The following is a 21,997-nucleotide window of genomic DNA, read 5'->3' on the forward strand; positions in this document are numbered from 1 at the left end:
TGATGTGTGTGCCTGTTGTCTATGTTTTATTTATTTATTCTTTTATTTTATTTTTTATTCCTTTAACTAATTATGTTCTTTGTATTTGCTTGTTTCCATTTTTGTTTGCCCTTAGTTCCAAGTATTGTCTGTTTTTATCAAAAATGAAGCATGCTACACACCCATCAGAAGTCTGTATCACTGACATGCACATGCTTCCTAATAAAAATATTTGAAACAGAGATTTGTAATACCTAACTATACCTACTTACCAACCAAACATGTTTTTGTAATGCTTTTTAAACATTAGTCTATATTGATCTTTAACCTCTCATTGAGTCTGAATGGCTGTGATGCGTTCACGGTCCTCTGGTGTGTTTACTAGCCGCCACTAGTCGGCCGGTGGCGGTGCGGTGCCGCCATACTGTCCGGTTCAGCCTCGCTCTCAGCGGGCATTCAGAGAGGATGCTGAGGCCTGCCAGTCCAACGACACATCCCTCATCAACCCGGGGCTATTATTAAGGCTGGACCGGGCTATGGCTGCACCCATCGCACATTTCGAAGATGACTGGCCTGTGTTGGGTGATTTGAAGATGGTGTCAGACCAGCGGCTGCTGCTGCTGCACAAAGGCCGAGTGTCAGCCACCGCCGCGGGCGAAGCAGCAGCAGCAGCAGCACCGCGGCTCCTCCTGGATAAAGAGGACATCCTCCTGGAGCTGCAAGACGGCAGCTTCTCCCCGGAGGACACCGGTGCTTTCAGGTCCATGGAGGACCTGGTGAACGGGTTTGATGAGAAGTTATCGGCGTGCTTCCGAGATTTTAACGCCGAGACGGAGAGCATCGCTCCGGTGGATGAGATCACCGAGGAGTCGCTGCTGGAGAGAGACCAGTGAGTGTCTCCGGCCTGTCATTGTCCTGTCCTGTCCTGTCCTGTCCTGTCCTGTCCGCAGGCTGCTTGTTTTTAATAATATATGTTAATGAGGCTTTAACATCACTGCTGCAGGCTGCATTTAGAAAATCATTTAGAAAAGGCTTGTTATTATCTGCAGAGGGATATTTAATTAATCAGGAACACTCTTAGAAATAAACATCTATTAAGAGCCTAAAGGATGAGATGGGGCTATTAGTGACAGCTACACTGCCACCATCTTTAATCAAGCCATCAAAACCCACAACAGATAATAGGTCTGCTTTACCACTGTAATAATAACACACATTCATTACACAAACAGGCGCACTGATATCGGCATACTATCGGTATCTGTCCTTAAATGGCTTTTAAAAACAGATATTGGCCGATATGAGTGGACCGATATAAGTCATATTTGTATCACTTTTTATTGTATGCTCATATTTGTGTTTGTTTTATACTGTATCTTATCATCACGAATATTATTATTATTGCAAATATGATTATCAGTCGATGGTGTGTGCACAGTGGGAAAAAAAACATTGTCACAGGTGCACTGATATCAGCATATACTATCGGTATCTGCCCCTAAATGGCTTTTAAAAACAGATATTGGCCGATATGAGTGTACCGATAAGCCATATTTTTGGTTTTACAGCCAATACTTATTTGAAATATATATAATAATATATATTATAATATATTATAAAATAATATTTTAAATTGGCACTTGATTTCCTTTTCCAGGATCACTTTTATTGTATATATACCCATATTTGTTTTTGCTTTATATTGTATCTTATTGTCATGAATATTATTTCAAAATGCCCTATGTGATGATCAATGGTCAGTCGATTAGTTGATCAAATCTGCAGCTATTTTGATAATCTATTAATTGTTTCAGTCATTTATTTTATCAGAAAAAAGGAGCAACATTTAAATATAATATTGTTTTAAAACTTAATATTATAATACCATACCATTCCAAGGACATTTAATGTATTTAGTTCACAAATAATAGGCGCAGAGTGAATAAAAACACCTTAAGAACATGAAACATTGTCACTGGCACTAGCTTTGGGCTTCTGTGATGCCTTCAAATGTCATCATCTATGGCAGTTTCCACTTGTTAAGCTCTGTTGAGGATTATACTTCCACATACAAAGGGTTTAATCTGATTGTGACATTTGTGGATATGATATCTTCGTAGCATTTTTCATAAATTGTGTAATTAAAGGGGTACTCCAGTACTCCAGTGAATAAGTGCTGCAAGAAATTGATGCTCAAGGATGCCCTCATACTCTAGTGGTTTGATCCCAGTCAGTTTCTCTCTCCCCTCTTTTCCTGTCTGTATATTTACTGTTGCTATTGAATAAGATATCCTGACTGAAAAATACACTGTATCCTACATTTCCCATAATCCAATTCAATAGAACATTTTGTTAAACTTCCTCTGCCTGGTAAATGTCCAAATCTCTCAAGCTCCATGCCCCAGTTTGTACATTTTCTGAAGTCTGAGGGTTATTTTCTCAGACTTCAGAAAGGTCTCTCTGGACTATTTTTACAGGCTGAGTAGTACTCTCTAAGACGAGTACACTGAACTTTAATTATGTCGGTATAATTTAGCATGTTGGACTGAAATGTTGTTTGTTTCTCCCCAGGATCTGGAAGGCTTTGACCAGTAACTACGGGCGTGTGATGCCGGTGGACTGGAAACAGTCTCGAACCTGCTCCCTCCACATCCCCACATTCAACCTGGAGGAGAAACCCGTGAGTGACTCCACCCCTCCCTTCCCATCTCTGTCCCACTTTCCCTTCAACGCCAGCCCTCCCTCCCTCCCTCCCTCCCTCCCCAAATCTCTTTTATGTTCATCTCACAAATCTCAAATATTTATTGTACCAGGCTTTAGCTCTGTGATTAAATTCCCTCCCCCCCGGTCCTGTTCCTGGCTAGAGAAAGACTGATGTCACGGTGGAGCTGTCTGACGACGAGGAGCTGAGGGAGCAGCTGGACATGCACTCCATCATCGTCTCCTGCCTCGCCGAGGAGCCCCTATTCACAGCAGAGCAGGTGAGTTACATGTATCAACCTGCAGTGTAGTTTATAACAGACACAGCCGCACAGTGTCAAGTGCTCAATGAATGCAGAGTAGCAGCTTAACGTGGCTGAAATCCCTCCGTGTTTCCCACAGAGATTTAATAGCTGATGTTTCCTGGGTCATGTATTCTGAGTGCTGCCTCTCTGACGTGTGTGTCGGTGCTCTGTGCAGGTTATCGAGGAGATAGAGGAGATGATGCAGGACTCTCCTGACATGGAGGCAGGGCACAATCCCTCTCAGTCGGACCTCTCCATGCTCTCCTTGGACGTCCAGCGGTCCACCAGGAGCCCCAGCTACGAGTCCAGTAAGTGTCCACAGATCAGGACTTAAAGATGACCTATTATGCTTTTGTGATTTTCCCCTTTTCCTTTAGTGTGTTGTATAGTTTTTTTGTGCATGTAAAAGGTCTGCAAAGTTACAAAAGTCCATGCAAAAGGGAGTTACTCTCCTCCACGGAAACGCTGCTCCTGAACTGCCTGAAACGTAACGTGGTGATGTCACCAAGTAACACATTTGCATAATACCTGCCCTAGCGGCTAGTTTGGCATGCCCTCAAACAAAGCTAGTTAGAGCGGAGCTGGAGTAGAGTCCGTAGAGTTTGGTCCGGTTGACCGATTGCAACAGAGTGGGCCAGCTGCCCAATCAGAGCAGACTGAGCTCAAACGGAGCGTTTTTTTAGACAGAGGGTGATAAGAGGTGGTGCATCACAGCCGGTATGAGAAGAATAAAGCGTTTTTTTTTGGACATTGAAGCAACATATTCTAGAAGAAACCCCAAATACCTGTATGCACCTGAAAATAAGCATAATATATCGCTGCCTTTTTGCCATAGTGATTTCATTGTATCTCACAATCACTTGTGATTCAAGACGTTTTCCTTTATTACGATGAAACTGGGCACTGTAGTATAATTTTACTCAACCCCATATATACCTTCCCGCTGCCATAAATACTCACTAGAGCACCAAATGTGTATAAATCCGCAGCTGAAAATAGTCCACAACAAATACATCCGTTTGTTTGCTAAAAACAACCATGTCCTGCTGTTTTAGAAAATACTCAACCTCTTTTAAAAAATATATTAAATAAACAAATATTTTTGTTGTTGTTGATTTTTAAATTTTTTTGTTAATAATTTTCAGTGCATATGTTTAAAACCAATACAATTTGAGCTAAACAAAGATTGAAGATTTTATTTGTTTTCAGAAGGAATGAATGGGCTTGAGAGCTGCAGACAAGGAAGGGAAATTACTGAGAGACGGACTAACGCATCGTTGGTCTTTTCATGGGGATATGTTGATTAATGTTATCAATGGCTGATGGATTCATGATAGTATGATGTCATAAGTTACCCTGCGACCCTTGATCGGTCCATGTGTAATAACTGATAGCTGTGTTTTTTTGTGTTTTGTGTGTGTCTGTGGTTCAGCGGTGAGGACCCTGAGTGTTGCGGAGCTGAATGAACGTCTGGAGGAGACGGAGACGAACATCAGGATGTTCTCAGAAGACCTGGTGCAGCAGCTGGCTCTCAGGGACGAGCTGGACTTTGAGAAGGAGGTGAAGAACAGCTTCATCTCGGCGCTCATCGATGTACAGAACCGACAGAAGGAGCACCGGGAGCTGCTGAAGAAAAAGAAGAAGCTTAAAGGTGGAGCTGGGACGTCACAGGGCCTCGCGGAGAAGACGCGCGGATCAGTGAGTGCTTTTTCTTTTCCACTGCATTTCTTGCTGTATTTGTTTTCCAACAAGCTGTCTTTTCCCATCTTTGCTCCCCCCTCTCGTCTCATGTTTCTCCGCTTTACTTCCTTCCTCCTCAGCGCTTCAGCGTGGAGGGAATCTCCTCCGTCATTCAGAACAGCTTCCGGCAAACTTTTGGGAGCGGGTGCAGTGAAAGACAGGTTAACTTTGCTTTTCTCTCTCAGCTGCTGAACTTTATCCTCCTGTTTTCTGCACTGACAAATATACACTTTGATAGGAATGTCATCCCCCAGAAACATCCTCTGCAGAACCTTTATCTCAATTTTCTCTCCTCCTGTCTTTGTCTCTGTTTTATGATGCTTTACAGTATTTGACCACAGTCATTCCTTATGAGAAAAAGGGACACCCTCCGTCGCTCGAGGACCTCCAGATCCTGACTAAGAGTGAGTTTCTTCATCTGTACCAGCAGTACTTGGATTTTAGTGGCTGTGATTGATCCATGATTCACTCATCTGTTTCTGCTGCCTTGCAGTCCTACAAGCTATGAGAGACGACAGTGACAAGGTGCCCAGTCTCTTAACAGACTATATTCTCAAAGGTGAGCTTTTCTCTTTTTGTGTTCACACACTGTAGAAGTTGGTGGTGTGATATGTGGCCGAAAACACTCACTACTCATAGTGGACTGTACAGGGAGTTTGCCATTTTGCAGTGCTGTCCGAACGTATAGTAAGAATTATTATAATCTGTATAGTGCACTAACTGAGCACTATATACCATCATGCATTGCGCCGAAGGAAAAATGGCAGATGGACGAGAGGGGAGCAAAAATCCATGAGTTGTGGTGCGAAGATAAGATGATTAACATGAGCAGAGCAGAGCAGCGCATCACAACACAAACGGACACAAAATACTTTGTATTTATTAATTTGGGAAAATACGCATATTGCCCCCACATTCACAATGGCTGTTCATTCTTACCTTTCACAATAAAAGCCTTAGATATATGCGTATATGTGTTTATATATAATCCTCTACATAGAACTCCCTGGATAGTGAGTAGGGAGGAGTGAAAGAGTGAATGATTTCGGACTCAGCCGTTTCACAGAAACCAAGGATCAATGACTGATCAATTGTGGCTGGTGCTGGTGCTGGTCAAATAAAGTTAAAGAACCACAACAGCATTTTTGCAGGTTATAACAATTTACTATAAATCATATATACCTCACATTACTTTTGGCCATTTTATCACATATTGTAGTTTGCTGTTTGGATTTTGTTTCCTACATCTCAGTAAAGAGTTTCAGTTGACTGTAAAATCTTAAGAAAATCATCTTGAAACATGCTTGATATCGCCAATCAAGTAAAATTTGGTGAAGTTACGTTGTTATTGCTTGGTATTGCAGTTGAGAGCAGGTACTACTTTGAAAACAGTTCATGTGTTGGTGCGTTGAAAGACATAACAAAATGTCAAATTTGACAGTTGGCTGCCATTAAGTATCACGTTTATACGTTGTGGTGTTGGAAAAACATCAAGCAAATATTCATAGTGTTAAAAGCAGAATATAAATCTGGTATTTGAAAAGTCTGGCTGCTGACTCTCTCTGAGCTCAGTAAGTATTTGAATGCATCAACAAGAAGAACTATCAAAACAGTTCCTGTGTGTAAACTGCATTATAATGAAGCAGTAAATGCAATCTTAGACAAAACATGTCCATGTCAAGCAAGTTTCAACTGCAAATTGACTTTCCACGCTGTACTGAAATCAGCTGGAGTCAACAGCTGCCTGAAGGCAAGAAAATCAGCCTGTGCTTTAGAAAATAATAGCCATTAATGTCAAATACTCTGCTGTATAGTCCTTCAAACATTTGCGCTCTATCTTTTATCTTTTTTATGTCCTTTCCTTTCACACACTCTATGTTGTGTTTTCATTCTTTCATGTTTTCTTTCTCTTCTTCTCATGATCTAACTTATCGCTGCCTTGCGCTCACTAGCTCTGGTGTGAGCGATGGATGGAGAGGTTTGTTTCACATGTGATGTGCACTGTTGTGGTTGTCGCCGCTCACTATTGGGAGAGCGCCCGCTCTCTACCACTGAACTGTAGTGCAGTCTGATCCTTATGTTCTCCTGTTCCCTTCACACCCCCTCTCACAGGCATGGTTGATCCCTCTTTTAGTGTAAAGACTCACTGTCAATGACTCACCGCCACACAAATGAAAGCTCCCTGCTGTTAACATTTAAGACACTGTTTTATGATCACTAGTCGTCTAGCACTGCTAAGACTGCAAGTATTTATCCTCACCCACCCTACTTCACAATGAGGTTTGTCATCAGCACTAACTGTTGTGCTAAAATGTAGATGTTTCCCTTTTGTGTGGCCTCTTTATCTTCTACTTTGTAATTTGCACTGATCCCTTCGTGTTGAAGCTTCATCGCTGGTCACTCACAGCTCCGCTAATATTCATCTCTACTGTTATTACAGTGCTTTGCCCGACGTAGACCAGAGGGACGGTGCCTGACACCCTGCAGATAGTTTACCATGGCAACAAGATGAAGAGGACTCATCGTATTTTTTGCAGACATGAAGCACACTTAATTTATTCCTGCATGTTTTTACCTCGAGCTGTGTCTTTTTTATTTTGTGTGTTCTTTTCTTTTTTCCGTTGTATTTATTTTGCGTTGAGCATTGTGATTTTGCAAACCTTATGTGTTCCTGTGAATTTTTAGATTTGTTTTTACTGTTTTTAATGTTCTTGCACTGTGAAAGAGTATCCTAAAAATGTTAAAAGTATATAGGAAAAAATACCAAGATGGATGTATTTCAGCGTAGAAGCTGCACTGGTTGGAAACTGCTTGTTGGTTACAAAGAGTTTTGTATTTATCTGAAGTGCTTAACTGAGCAATGAACAAATGCACAAAGCACGTTGAAGTTGCAGTAATAGAGAATTATAAAAAAGAGTCAACAGTAAAGTGAGATTTTATTGATCCCCAGGAGGAAATACATTTTACAGTATTGCAGCAGCACAATAATAACAACAAATAAATTAGTTACCTCAAACCAGTGTGCATAAACATAATGTAAAACCATCATATAATTCAACACAGCCTTCCATGTAGCAGCAAAACACTACATACATCATCATTATTATTCTATGGAAGATATAAAGTGTTGATGGTCGAGGTGATGTACTCTGGACTGAAATTAACAAATTAACTATCTATGCATTTGAGTACTGAATTGTGACCCATGCACTGTTTGTACTTTCGTGACGCTGACTGTGTCTCTGAATCAGAGACTCTAGCGTTGACGTGCCTGCTGCTCACAGGGCAGCTTGATACTCTCCATGTACTCTTGTATGTGTACAAACTGCCTTTGCTTGAACTTTTGTACATTATAAATGACTTCTTTTCAATGAATGTCAAGTTGCTGGACTACTTACAGAACCCGCTTCATTGTTAATTTATTTTGTAAAAAATGTTTGTTTCAAATATATTGATAGAAATCACACCTTCTTTGTCTCAGTGTGTTTTATTCAATTCAAAATAGACGTCGGAACAATTAACACACATTAATGAAGAATCAAAGCCTTGTAACAAATGTTAATAACATGCAAGACAAAACATTATAAAGTGCAAAATAAGGAGTGACTAAAATAAGTGGCTTTAAGATAATAAAGCCTCATTTTATAGACATAAAAAAAATCTGAAAATGGTCAAAAATAATAAACAATAATCCTTCCATTTTATTTTCTATTACCCCTTTGACCTTCTTCCTGCATATAATGAAGAATTAAATGCATATAAATGAGGACTTGATACGAAAAGAAAGAAAGAAAGGATTCTAAATATTTTATTATATTACCAGTACTGTAGGATGCACCAACAAAGCTTTCCCCAAAAGATGTATTTAGGTCTAATAATTCTTTATAAATATTTAGAACAAAAAGGTAGGGAGTCTACACTCTCAAGCTATTTGTCCTAGAAAATAATAAGGCAAAACGTGGATTATTATCCAGTTTTGATGGAATGTATTTGCTCATGTTGGCTCATCTCTTCATTGCATCACTTTAATATATTATTTGGCTGTGAGGTGTGTGTATTCAGAGAGTGAGATGTTGGATCACTGAACATGGACGCTGCTGGCTGAGATGTGAGAGAAACTCTCCAGTGAAGACTAGTCTTACAGAAAACAGATGAAACATTAACAAACAGTATTTCTTCATTATGTAAGTCTCAGCCACGTGCCAGCTGCACCTCGTCCAGTTCACTGAAGAGATCCAGATGTGGCAGAAACCCCCAAAACATCCAACCTCTGGCCTGCTGGAGCAGAAACACAACAGGAAAACAGGAAAACCCCACAGTTCAATTAGCAACTACGGGAAGGCAGAACTCTTTGTTGCTCTTAAGTGGCACAGACGGATGCAGATAATTGGCACACATGATTAAAATTCTGTTTATGCAATAGTGACACACAGACAGATAATGCCCTGATGTAATTTATAGGTAACCTACAAACATATGGAACCTGATTCATGCTTGTCTGAACGCTGTTAAACTCTCTGCCTTTCAAAAGCAACACAAACGGCTGTTAAACATCTGTAAAACATCTGTAACACATTTGTTCTCTCTTAGATAAGATTTCCTCATTCAGCTCTGTGCCGCGCCACCCCGGTCGTGTAAAACACAACTGCCTGTGTGTCTGTCTGGCCAGAGCTGCGAGGAGCTTTTCTGGTGCTGCTGCAACCAAAACAGTCTCTTGGATTTACGGTGGATTTAAAAGTATTTTCTCCCAAGTATTATGGATGCTCGAGGGGTTTGGTTGATGCTTTGCCTTCTCCTGCTGGCACGATGCTCGTTCCAGCAGACCACCTCGAAGAGAAAAAATGGCAAGAAAGGTAGGACCTTGACATTGGAAATGAAAACAATGTCCTCAGCTACAACTATATGTGAGAGTATCAGTTATACCGATTGAATGCATTGTGCCTTAGAGTAAAGTTGCATGTTTTTGCCTCTTCAACAGACTCTGCAAACAGTGCTGCAATAGAGGAGCTGAAGAAACAGATTACTGACATTCTTCAAGAGCTGAATTTGCTGAAAGAGCAGCAAGCTTTACAGACAGGTATTCATAAATTATTACAATTACATTTTTTGGGAAAAGTTTATGGATCACAGAAGACGAAATGCTGTACCATATAGCTCAATAATCCTCTAAAGTGTATCTCACAACATGCTTTATGTTAAATAGAATATAAATTAACAGCTTTCCAATGATGGAGAGCCAAAAATAGACACCAATAACACCTGACTTTCCTATAATTTCCCTCTAAGTGTGTCTCCGAGGCTTCAAGATCCTCGGCAAGTGTTTCCTGGCTGACCCGGTGAAGAAGACCTTCCACGCCGCCAGCGAAGACTGCATCGCCAAGGGAGGCAGTCTGGCCACTTCTCTGTCAGGAGACGAGAACGACCAGCTCTACAGCTACGTACGTCAGAGCATCGGCCCAGAGGAGCACATCTGGCTGGGCATCAACGACATTGTGACCGACGGCCAGTGGGTGGACCAGTCAGGTGGCAGCGTGCGCTTTAAGAACTGGGAGACAGAGATCACCCTGCAGCCGGACGGAGGACGCAGCCAGAACTGCGGCATCCTCTCCACCACGGCCAACGGGAAGTGGTTTGATGAGAGCTGTCGAGCTGAAAAGGCCTCCGTGTGCGAGTTCAACATCGTCTGAGAGCTGCTTTTCTGATATTAACATCACTCTGTGGAGGTTAACACTCGTGCAAACATGCTTGCAGAAAAGAATGAAACACGTAGAGCATCGGGTACATTTATGCAATGCATTAAAAAATAACATCTTTTCTCAATCAAGCCATTCAGATGTGATTTCACACTGTGGTCTGAGATATACACTACAACTACAGTATGTCATTGTATAAGCTAAACTTTTTGCATACATTCAATAAACTTGTGTTTTCAAATATTCCAGCATGTTCTCTATAGCATATTAGATATTCATCATGGTAAACACCACTGGATGGCTTGTCTTTGTTATATATATGTTTTTTATAAATTTGCTAATCAATGCAATAAAACATTTTTTTTACTGAAGAGCGATCATCAATAGTGCTTTTTTTCTGAGGCACTGTCTTTATTTCTAGTCCTGAATGTAAAGTTATGCTGCTTATATTACATTATATAATGTTAATAAACACGTGTCTCCTCAGTTGTAGCCTTCTCGTTGTCTTCTTGCTCACATATTCAGGAAAAAAATACTTAAAAAACTTAAAATAATGCCTTGAAATGCTTATGTAACAACTCATAAAAACAAGAACTCTTTTTTCCTAGTTTTTGACAAGGTCATCGGGGTTAAAAAGTCACAAGCAGCCAAAGTTTTCCTTTAAAAATAAGACTCCAAAACACCAGACACAGGAAATGGTAAACTTCAACAGAAAGGACCGGACTAAAATAACCTTCGTACTGCAGTATGAGGATGACATTTGTTCTTTCTCAAGTGTCACCACTTTAAATACTCCACGGTTAAAGTCAGGAATATATATATTATAGGCAGAGAGGAGGGTATTCAGGTGGAAAGGTGTGCAGGGATTCTCTACTATGTCAAAGATCAACATCCTCTCCCATAAAAACATTTTCAAATTTCCAAAGAATTTACGATCAAACCCTCCAGAGGTTTCCTGGTCCTACTTTTCTCGAACATCTGTCCCCACTTGATGAGAAAAATGACTTATTTTGTCTCCACCCTGCCCACACTGTTTCCATCATGGAAACATAGTTTCTGTATTCTTAATAGTTTACTCATCCAGAGGAGGGTTGCATCAGATCAACATGTTTGGACGTCTCCATGGACATCCACCGATGGAGAGCATGTCCTCATCTCCGTCCCTTTAACACTCAATGTGTTACGTATTTATGGTCATATTCTACATGGCTCGTAACCAAAGAAACTTCACATTCAGAGAGTTCTTCATTGTTTTACAGCGGACACTTTATTTCCTCAGGAATGAGAATGGATTTATGGTAACTTTGAGCTTTGTTTCCCTCTGCAGTTCGTTTTCTGAACTGCAGGAGGCGATGTGGCTTTACAAGACACACAACAACACACAATGTATTCAGTCTTTTTCACCTGTTTGATTGTAAAACTTGAATCCCATTTTTCCTCAAATGTGACCAGTTATTATTCTGACATCTTCTTGGTCAGCCTAATATCGAAATAAATACCCTAAATAAAGATTTAAATATTCTGTGCTATTGTTTTCTATCACAGTTAATGTAAAAACTGTTGCATTTTACAAAAACCTGTACTTGACTGTGACTTCGTTAGGACTTGGTTTGTAACTTTTGAATCGGTTTGTTGTTCCACACTGAACATCTGAGTCGGTCATCACAACAACACATGAGCACTCATCACACTTAAGTTAAATTATAGGCCTCACACAATCTCTCTATTAAAAGCAACCTGTTATTAATGACACGGTGAGATGTAACCTTTTGCTCACAGACTGAAACGAAGTGTTTAAGGATTTTAGTTTTGTATAAGAAGGGGTCTGTGGTCTTCCAAACAAATAGTAAAATATGGTCTCTGACTAGTGATTCTCATTCATCATGATACACAAGTAGAAAACAAAAAAAGTCCCTGTCTGACCAGAGAAACAGATCACAGCTAGCAGCAGATCAGTCTTGATATTCCCAAAAGAACGGGTCCAAAAAGAACAAAAGCACTCAATTGGCTGAAAACACCTCTAAGATCCTAAACTGTGTTAGCAGGAGTGAACTGCCCTCTCTGTAAGGTGTAATGATAGTGAAGTCTCCATAGCAGGTGCAAAAGCAGTGATAAACAATAGAAAGATACTAACTCCGTGCACATACGCCGCTGTTGCAATCTCCTGCAATACAGGCCATCATGTTGTGATGATGCCATTAAAGTGCAGCGTATTACAACAGCAGCGGAGAGTCGTCTCTATTCGGCGGTTTAATGATAAAAATGAGATGTAAACAGCGCACGCGCTTGCTCCTGTATAAACAATCATATGTACAAAATATCTCAAATGAAAAATAGTCATTGCCTGAAAGTAACAAAAGATCTTTTGGCAAAACTGATATAAAGAAGATGATGATGTACTGCCTTCATCTGAGAGAAAACAAGGTAACAGCTGCAGGCGGGTTTCATCAGGGTTATTTCGTGCCTGGCTTTGGTGCAAAACTAAACTCCAGAGGAAAAAAACAAAGGTTTCTTGCGAAGCAGGTAATCACAAAGATGTCAGGGAATGAATATCTCAAAGTTCAAGTAGGTCAAGAGAAAAGCAGAAAGCTGAATCCAATCTTCTCCTCAGTTCCCTCCCTCCGGCTCCTGCCGCGGCCCCAGATTCGGAGAGCGTTCCTCTTCGCTTTGCTCCTCGGTCTTGCAAATCACATCGTCCGCCAGGGGCTGGCCGTGGCTCCGGGGCCTGATGGGAAGCGGAGGAGCCTCAAACTGCTGGTAAACCCCGACTGGCGTGTCGTCTGAACCGGCGTCTTCAGAGACCAGCGGCTTCTGAGAGTCAGTGTGCCTCGCGAAGGTCCGGTCCATTTCAAAGTCTTCGTAGATGCCCATCTCCACTCCCTTTCTCAGCAGGTCCGTGTAGACCAGCTCGTCGTCAATGGAGGCGTACACGTGGGACTCGCTGTCCTCGCGTGATCTTGGGAAGCCGTTTTGTCCTGGCAGGAAGACGGTGCCGCTGGGATTGTAGATGGACACTTGATGACTCAGCTTTTTCTTCTTCTTCCTGTTTGGCAGGACAGACAAGACGAGCAGATTTGTAGAGTTATATACAGTAAGAACATTTTAAATGAAGGGGGGGAATCTCTAGCAGATTGAGGCAGACTTGACCTTTAGTAGGATACTACTTGCGCATCTTTACTATATTTACTAAAACAATAATTTGTAGAATTCTTTCCACAAGTGAGCAATTTGAAAAGACAATGACTTATGAAGTATAAATGATACAATTTGAAGAATAAAACAAAGCAGATCCACTCACCTAATCACCACACAGACCACTATCAGCACGATGACAAAAATGACCAACAGAACAGCCACCACACTCAGGATGATGGTCAGCAGAACGTCTACATGAGAGAAAACAACAACAGATACAATCTTTCATTATTACTTTCTGTTGTACTCTAAATTAAGTGTACAATCCTTGTAACGGAAATTTTATATTGACCATAAAATTCTAAAAGAAACTTCTGAAGCCTGAAGATTAACAAATATTGATTAACTTCTTATGATTCATGAAAAGGGATAGTAGTGGGAATATTTGAGCTCATGTGTCACTGTTCAACACACCTTTAAAGTATATGCAGAGTCATAAAACAAGACTTTAAGAGTCTACAGCCATGATAGCAAATGAGGCTGTACTTTGGAAAAGCAGTGTTTTGCAGCTAAATACAAATGTAATCTTAAACACAAAGTACAGCTGAGGCTGATAGGACTGTCATTAGTTTTGCAGGCATTTGGTCATAAACCAAAGTATTGCATAGGACAAATATATATTTTAATCTGAGGATCAACAAAGTTGTTACAATTCATCCTGAGGAACATGAACATGTGCACCAGTTGTTGAGGTATTTCAGTCTGGACCACAGTGGTGGTATAACAGACCAACCAGCTGGTATTGCCATCCATGCCAACCGTTACATGCTCCCCCCTTTTCTTGAGCTCCTCTCCCTCTCTCCTCCCTCTCTCCTCCCGGCTCTCAGGTGTTCCCGATCATGACTAGTGGGCAACCCTGCCCCCATATTGAAGGGAGGCTGGAGGAAGAAGGAGCTCTCTCCTTCCAGATCAAACAGCCTTCTGCCTGTTGTGTGATTTTCTTTTGCGCCTTGTTTTTTTGTGTTCATTTCTTTTGAGAATGGAGGTCTGGTAGTTCAGTTTTTGTGGCTGTGTTTGTAGTTTAGTTTATTCACTGTTTTGATAGTTTAAGGGGGAAAGCTGTGGGTCCTGATGTGTCTAGAAGGTGGCACGTAAATTGTGAAAACGTGCAAAAACTCTTGCGAGACTCGCTGCCTGACGACCTATCCTAACCTTAATCATTCAAGTTCAATGCCTAACCTTTCTATTCGAGTTCAATGCCTAACCTTTCTATTCAAGTTCATGAGTTTGATTCACTCGGAGAAATGATGAAATTCTCCAATATTTGAACTATAAAAATGTATGTCATCTGTATAAATGAACAAGATCACGCTAGCGGCTTTGTTTGAGTCTGTACTTCGGCACAGCAATGTGTTGAGCTAAATGCTTACATCAGCACGTTAACACGCTCAAAATGACACCAGCATGTTGAATAACATGTTTACTATGTTCACCATCTTATTTTTTTCATGCTAATATTTGCTAATTAGCACTAAACACAAAGTACAGCTGAGGTTGATGGGAATGTCATTAGTTTTGCAGGTATTTAGTCATCAACCAAAATATTTCAAGCAATTCATCTAATAGTTGCTGTAATAGTAGTAGTTATAGTAGTCTTAGAGTTGCATGTGTGATCAATTAAAACATCCAGTCCAATTTGTGTAAAGCCTCTGTGCACCCACACAGGTGTTTTCAGTTAATCTGACCTCTTCTCAGGACTGTGTGGGCGTGTATAGACTATAATTGAGTGACATCTTCCTGAGTCTCCTGTTAGCTTTGTTGAATCTGTTAAAGCGGGACAAATTACACCTTTATCATTCTTATTGGTAGATAAAGATTTGTGATCTCATAAATTCCCATCAAAGCTCCGGCCCACTTTGAACCTGAGCAGAGGTCTAATTAACCCAAATAACTAAACACACCAGTGTGGCTGTTCAGAGGAAGTGTCACCGGTTAGACAAAACTATGATGTTGGCCAAGTGACCCTACAAAATGTTGTCTTACTCTTGCTCTTCTGCAGGGTGATCTTGGTGAAGACCCTGAAGTCTCCTCTCTCAGGACTACAGTTGGACATGTTGAGGTAGAATTTGCCAGAGACGGTGTGGCTCTCTGCATTCATGTCCTCCCTGCGGCTGTAGTCCAGCTCCAGGAAGCCGACTCTCTGCACCTTGATGCCGGTGTGGCCCTCCTCGCACTTAGGCTGGCTGATGTTGTCAAACACCAGGCGAGCCTCCATCTTCGGGGGAACGGAGACGATCCAGGAGACGGTGGAGGAAGCCATCATTCCTTTTGGCCAACCAGGAGTTGCCAAGAAGACAGGGGAGTCTCCCTTTGGGGATACATTGAATATGTATTTTTCTGAATATGATTAGAAAGAAAAAAAATATTAAATATCACTGAAAAACATGCATTTCATTTATTTATTTATTTCATTCGATTGACTTGTTACCTGATATCTCGTCTTTATAAAGGGCATTCAGCACATACTTGACAGGCGTCCTTAGTGCTTTACCCTTAATGCCGGACACAGTGACGGACACATTGGCGCGGATTTGGACCTTCTGTATGGTTCCCTGAGGACAGAAGGTTCCGACAGATGTGCCGTCATCTTCGGCCACTTCGAATATGATGCTGTCGTTGCATTGCTGCCCATTTATGGACTGCTTGAGGGTCCCGGTGGGTGAGCTCAGCACCAAGGTGCCCGACATAGGAATACGGAAAGTCCAGGTCATGCTTCTCAGAGGGAAGGGGAGGCAGGTCGGCAGCATGGGCACCAACAGACGGGAGCAGTTCGGGCAGCCGTTGAGTTGACTACACTCTGACATGAAAGTGTAGATAGTTTAAATCAAGAGGGGTTCAGAAATGAGACTGAGTTTCTGCCTTCAGGAGCTACAGCCATGAAAAGGTCAGCTCACCCAAATTTACAAAAAAAAAGCATTTTCGCACTTCTAGTAATAGAAACTGAATTGAAACTAATTTCTACCTAGGAAATTGTCTTTATGAGAATTGTTAACACTGAGTTAGATATTGTTTTTGCTATTAGTCAGTTAGACACAAAAACATGGGAAAATAGGGTCCAGGTTGAAAAATACCGAAGTTACCCTTTAACTTCCAATACAAAATAAAATGAGGTAATCACATGTTGACAATAAAACTTGTGGAGTGACAAAACTGGCATCCTATACTATGAGGTTAACTACTTGTTATAGGGTAGTTAAGGACATCAGACATGTTATTCAGCCACAGAGAGATTGTAGGATATGATACATAGATACAAGTATGGAGAGTTATAAAAATGATTCAAGGCTTATTTTCAGGGCCCAAGGAAGCGTCTGTTAAACACTTAAATCTGGATTTACCTATGGCTCTCGTGGCGGTGACTTTTACATCTTCAGGAAGGCAGTCCTGGAAAGTCAGGTCAGTCTTCGATGTGACTGTGACGTTCTCCTTCAACACAGAGTTTATTCTCATCTTGCAGTCAGACGCCGATTTCAACTTCTCCAAGTGAAGAGAAATGCCCTTCATTTTGCTCACATCCACTTTACACAACACTACAGAAAACAGCACAATAACATATTAGTATTTTTTCAGTCTCCTTTTTCCCCTCACACACAAAGAACACAAATGCAAATATGTGGGCACGTGCGTTTCAAATCACAACCATGTCGAACAGGTATTTGAATTTAGATTTGACTGGTAGAGTTGAACGGGATTCCCGGATTGTTGAAGGGAGTGTTTCCTAACAATGAGCCTCAGTTGTCATTCATGACTCAGCAATGAAGCAACTTCAGAGATCCCCTAACCCGAGACCCGGGGGCTCAGACAAACGCCACGAGGCCCACTCACCACGTCACTGTTTCATTACTCATCCACGCTGAAGCTGTCTCAAAAAACAGGGAAAATCCTGTCACACTCCCTACTAACGAAACTGCACTCTTGTTGTGACGTGATAAGAAAACGGAAAATCAAGATTATTTATAGTTAGTAATCGCATGCCTGTTGCAACATGTAGAAGAGACATAAATCATCCTCCAAACTATTTTATCAACAGCAATCCTCCAACACTTAACTCCATGTTGCCCCTCTGCCCCAAAACTGCTTTCATTTATAAAGTGATAAAATCAAATAGTTATATCTATTATACTTCTCAAACGTGATACATTTGCTGGCCATTTGCAGCTTTAAATATTCTAAGATTAGCTTTCTTTTTTAATTTCATATGCACTAATGCACTAACAGACTGAACAGTTTCAGTAGAATCAATAGTTGGTAACTAATAAGTATTTGAAGCAATGCTATAAAGCAACAATATTTGATTTTTTGACCACTTGGCGACGACAGAACAAGCTGTAAACACTGACATTATCACCTTACATAGTTAATATGGCAATATGTTATATTTGTTTATACATGCAGCAAACAGGAAGCAACATTAGCATCCATTTGGAGTTGAGTTTCTGGCCACATGATGAATCTAAGTCCGATAGTCATTCTTTTTAAGCTCTGTTTTTGGTCTCTACCAACTACTGATTGAAATATCTGGCTCTTCAGCTGTTAAATTCAATTCAATTCCAACCTTTATTTAAAGGTCTTATTGATAACATTTTTTATGTAGACAAAACATTTTTTTAAATAATACACAGAGCCTTTAGAAAGGTGCCGAATAAAAGTGTGGCTTTTCCTGAAAAAAAAATATTATTATGATTGTGAATTAATTATTTAAAAAATTCTGGCAGGTCCAAAATAAATATTTTGTTTATCTCTGTGGAAGACGTTTGATTCACAACTTTGTGAGCCAAGAGTAAATCAATGTTGGTATCACGTGGTATCTCTGGGTCGTCAGTTAGTGTGGAAAAAACAGATAAATGGCTGAGATTGACGGTAAGAGCCTGGCAACAACTTGTTGTGAAGTAAATGCAATGGAACGGAGGAGGGACAATGTGACATTTAGTGGCTGAATGTTATCAGTGTTATCAATAGCACCTTTAAACTCAAAATGTTCACTGAGGTTGCCCTCATCTACATTACATTACATTTCCAAATGCTCCGCTGTGTTCCCAAGCTAGTGTCTGTCTAACTGTGTCTGTTTGCTGCTTGGCAAGTAGTGTACAGTGGGTTTTTAACAGCTTTTTGGCTAAAAAGAGCTGTCTGCTGCTACCAAACAATGATGCTATAAGAGAAGTGAAGAGTGAAGCAAACCAGTTAAGTTGTGGGCTGTAAAACAGAAACAAAAATAAGCTAAAAGATGCGAAAATGCTCCCCAGAGATGAGAAGTCGGGTGATAATTCTCTTTGGGTTCATCATTGCAAGCAACTGCTTTCACATTACACGGTCATTTTACCATTGTTAATATAAAAATGTTGATCATAGCAGCTTTCAATTTCAATTGAATCATTTTTGATCCTTTAAATCAATAATGTCAAATGAGACTACATCTCAGTCAGTTAGGATAAATATAGTATAGTGTGGATAAACACAACATTGTGACATACACTGGTCAAATAATGTGATGTCTGACACATCAGAGAGATCATTCAGACACCAAAATTGAAACTCACTCTTGATTTCCTCCCCGACAGACACCTGAAACTGGCCATTGTCCAGCTTCTGCCCTGCCGGGATGTCCAGAGAAAAGCTGCCTTGATTCAGTATCTGAGCGCTACTGTCAGGCCCCGTTCTGCAGTATTTCCCCACGGCCACCTTCCCCGTAGTCTGGAGGGCCTGCAGGGTGTAGCTGTGTCTGTCTGGACATCCCTCAGATGGATTAATCTGTCTCATACCCGTGTTGCTGAAGTCTATTTTGAGTGCTTTCGGCGCAGAGGCCTTCAGGTTCCAGGTGAACTTGCGGTTAAAATTCAGAAAAGGAAGCGAGCCGGCGTCAGACTGGATGATGTGGCCGTTGCACGACTTTGTGGTACACTCTGAGAGGAGATATTAACAGATGAACTTTACAACAAACAAATACACACATACTGTATTAGTTTCTGCAAGATAACTATTCAAATAAATCCTTAAACTGCAGTACTCTCACCTAAGGGTGTAAGATAATATCCATACAAGAGTATCGCGATATTTGCGATACTGTATCAAGTCTCCAAAATGCTCCTGGCCGCTATTCTGTCTTTTGGAGGTTTTAGCGGGCTCAGTTTTAAAGCTAGAGTGAAGCTACTGGCATCATATGAAACTAGAAAAATCTGAGGAATCTATTAGCACCATGTACCATTGGTACCATGTCATACTTGCATGTTGTAAAGGAGGCTAAATAATGCTCCAAAGGTTGCTAAATTGTGTTATATGTGAATGAAAACGGGTTCAATATGACAGTTTTCCTATAATAAGATTAGACAATATATCGCCTTGCTTGCAGTATCACAATATAGCGCAATACATATATCGAACCGTTACCCCTGTATCATGATACATATCGTATCGCCAGATTCTGGCCAACACACAGCCCTACTCTTACCTATATTTTGCACAATTTCCACGCTGAATACATCTTGAGGTCTGGTGCAGTCAAACTCCACTGAGACACTGGTGCTGCCTGTTAGCACGAAGGGTGGATCACATTGTCGCGAGCGTCCTGCCACGATGCACCCCTTGCAACCTTTGACCTGACTGCTGCTGATTCTGATGGTGGTGCCTCTGTCAGGGGTGACGGTCAGCTTCTGAACCCCTGGGAGGGAAAAAAAAAACACAAAGCGTGAAAATGTGACTAAGATAAAGAGGAGAAACATGGGTAAAAACAACAGATGTCCAGTGCTGAATAACAACGAAATATCACAATGAAATCACCACTTTAGATTGTCACTTAAAATCAGAATATAAAGAAGTCTTGCTAAGTATTAAATACATTTTATTCACTGTTAAAAGCCACATCTGTGTGGAGAGAAGAGGCCGACAGCTCGGCTTCACTCCCTCCGTGACTAACCAGGCCTGTGCTGAGCAAACAGAGCCATGTTCACACACACAACAGCACCTGATGTGCTGCTTGAATCAGCTCTCTATTGTCTCACATATCCTGGTTTACACTCTATTATTTCTCTTTCTATATATATATATATATGTTTCTGAAGTGGACAAAACAGACACAACCTATCATCTGGCACGTGACATATGATGATGAGGTTTTCTGTTGAACAAACAACAGAAAAGCACTCAGCTCTGTCAACAAAAGCTTTTCTTTCTTTCATTTGTGTCCTCATCCTTTACAACTTCATTTACGGTGACACAACTAATCAATGCAATCATTAAAGTCATTCAGGTTTCCAACAGCTCTTCAGCAGCCATATTATAGCACAATAATAGCAGCTTTAGAAATACTTAATAACAATGTCTGATGAGACCTCCATGTTTCTGCTTATTGTCCTATTATAATAAGAGGAATAATAATCAGTGTCCATGTTTAAACAGCAGATCTTTCACCTCACCAGCATCATGGCTGGTTAATAATTAAGCTGTAACTTACCTGATACAGTGCAGGCGATGAGTGTGAGCAGTAGAAGCAGACTGGTGACTCTTGATAATAACATGCTGTCCTACAGTGTGTTTCTGTTTGATCCAGAGGGAAATCAGTGGAGATCTTTCTGCACATATTTCATAACTTCTCGTCCAGATCTGCGACCCTTTATGCGCCCAAATGTTCCCTTGCGTGTAGGTGAAGCTGCGCTCGAGGCTGATGAGACACAACTCCTCCACTTCCTGTATGTGTGAGCGTGTGTCAGCAGCAGCAGCAGCAGCAGGGAGTGTCTCAGCTCCAGGTAGGTGAAGGCGTGGCCACTCCACCATTTTGACAGGTACAGTCAGAGCTCCTGAATGTGTTATAACATGCTTGATAATAATAATAATAAAAAAGACTAATACAAATAAAAAAAATTGCTAAAATTTCCTGCAGTTTAGTTATTACTACAAAAAATAATTTCGAGAAATAGTCATTTACAATTAAAAATACAATTAAATTAATTTAATAAATACAAATCAAAATATATGCTATTATTTGAATTATATTGGTTATGATTATAGCTTATGGTAAATGGTACAGGTACAATCAGAGCTCCTGAATGTGTTATCACATGCTTGATCACTAAATGATAATAATAATAATAATAAAAAAGACTAATAAATTAAAAAAGTGCTAAAAATTCCTGCTGTTTAGTTATTTCTACAAAAATAATTCAGAGAAATAGCAATTTACAATTAAAAATACAATTACATTTTTAATCTATATAGAAAAAATGGATACAACTGACATTAAGGTTTTAAACTGCTGACCCCATATTACATACAATTCACAACTTAATTTTTATTTATTTATTTATTTATTTATTATTATTATTATCATTTTTAATTTACTTATTTTTCGTTTTTTTTTAGTCCTTTCCTTTTTTTATTATCTTTTTTTTGTTT

The 21,997-nt window shown here is 40.4% G+C and overlaps 3 protein-coding genes across 6 annotated transcripts; 2 read left to right on the top strand and 1 right to left on the bottom strand.

Moving 5' to 3' along the window:
- The first annotated feature begins 126 nt into the window (after positions 1 to 126).
- fez2 (fasciculation and elongation protein zeta 2) lies at positions 127 to 8,190 on the top strand. 4 transcript variants are annotated; one of them, XM_037785910.1, is made up of 9 exons: positions 135 to 868; positions 2,551 to 2,659; positions 2,844 to 2,960; positions 3,160 to 3,292; positions 4,417 to 4,682; positions 4,805 to 4,885; positions 5,053 to 5,128; positions 5,218 to 5,283; positions 6,677 to 7,155. In XM_037785910.1, exons 1-9 carry the CDS (start codon positions 516 to 518, stop codon positions 6,685 to 6,687), a joined length of 1,212 nt encoding a protein of 403 aa, XP_037641838.1. In that variant the 5' UTR covers positions 135 to 515; the 3' UTR covers positions 6,688 to 7,155. The 4 variants fall into 4 exon arrangements, with proteins under 4 accessions (XP_037641839.1, XP_037641838.1, XP_037641836.1 ...); XM_037785909.1 differs by lacking the exon at positions 6,677 to 7,155 and adding an exon at positions 7,165 to 8,190 and having other exon boundaries at positions 140 to 868; XM_037785908.1 differs by lacking the exon at positions 6,677 to 7,155 and having other exon boundaries at positions 136 to 868; positions 5,218 to 6,506.
- A 1,118-nt stretch (positions 8,191 to 9,308) lies between these two features.
- Positions 9,309 to 10,903, top strand: clec3ba (C-type lectin domain family 3, member Ba). The gene is made up of 3 exons (XM_037783854.1): positions 9,309 to 9,577; positions 9,703 to 9,801; positions 10,011 to 10,903. Exons 1-3 carry the CDS (start codon positions 9,481 to 9,483, stop codon positions 10,409 to 10,411), a joined length of 597 nt encoding a protein of 198 aa, XP_037639782.1. The 5' UTR covers positions 9,309 to 9,480; the 3' UTR covers positions 10,412 to 10,903.
- Positions 10,904 to 11,661: 758 nt separating this feature from the next.
- Positions 11,662 to 21,330, bottom strand: LOC119496288 (CUB domain-containing protein 1-like). Its single transcript, XM_037783468.1, has 8 exons — positions 21,060 to 21,330; positions 20,058 to 20,267; positions 19,150 to 19,512; positions 16,951 to 17,142; positions 16,041 to 16,409; positions 15,596 to 15,949; positions 13,716 to 13,803; positions 11,662 to 13,460 (listed from the first exon to the last, which is right to left on the bottom strand). The coding sequence occupies exons 1-8, from the start codon at positions 21,121 to 21,123 to the stop codon at positions 13,025 to 13,027; spliced, it is 2,076 nt and encodes a 691-aa protein (XP_037639396.1). The 5' UTR covers positions 21,124 to 21,330; the 3' UTR covers positions 11,662 to 13,024.
- Positions 21,331 to 21,997: the final 667 nt, after the last annotated feature.

This window comes from Sebastes umbrosus, chromosome 11, assembly GCF_015220745.1.
Source record: "Sebastes umbrosus isolate fSebUmb1 chromosome 11, fSebUmb1.pri, whole genome shotgun sequence".
NCBI classification, from domain to species: Eukaryota; Metazoa; Chordata; class Actinopteri; order Perciformes; family Sebastidae; genus Sebastes; species Sebastes umbrosus.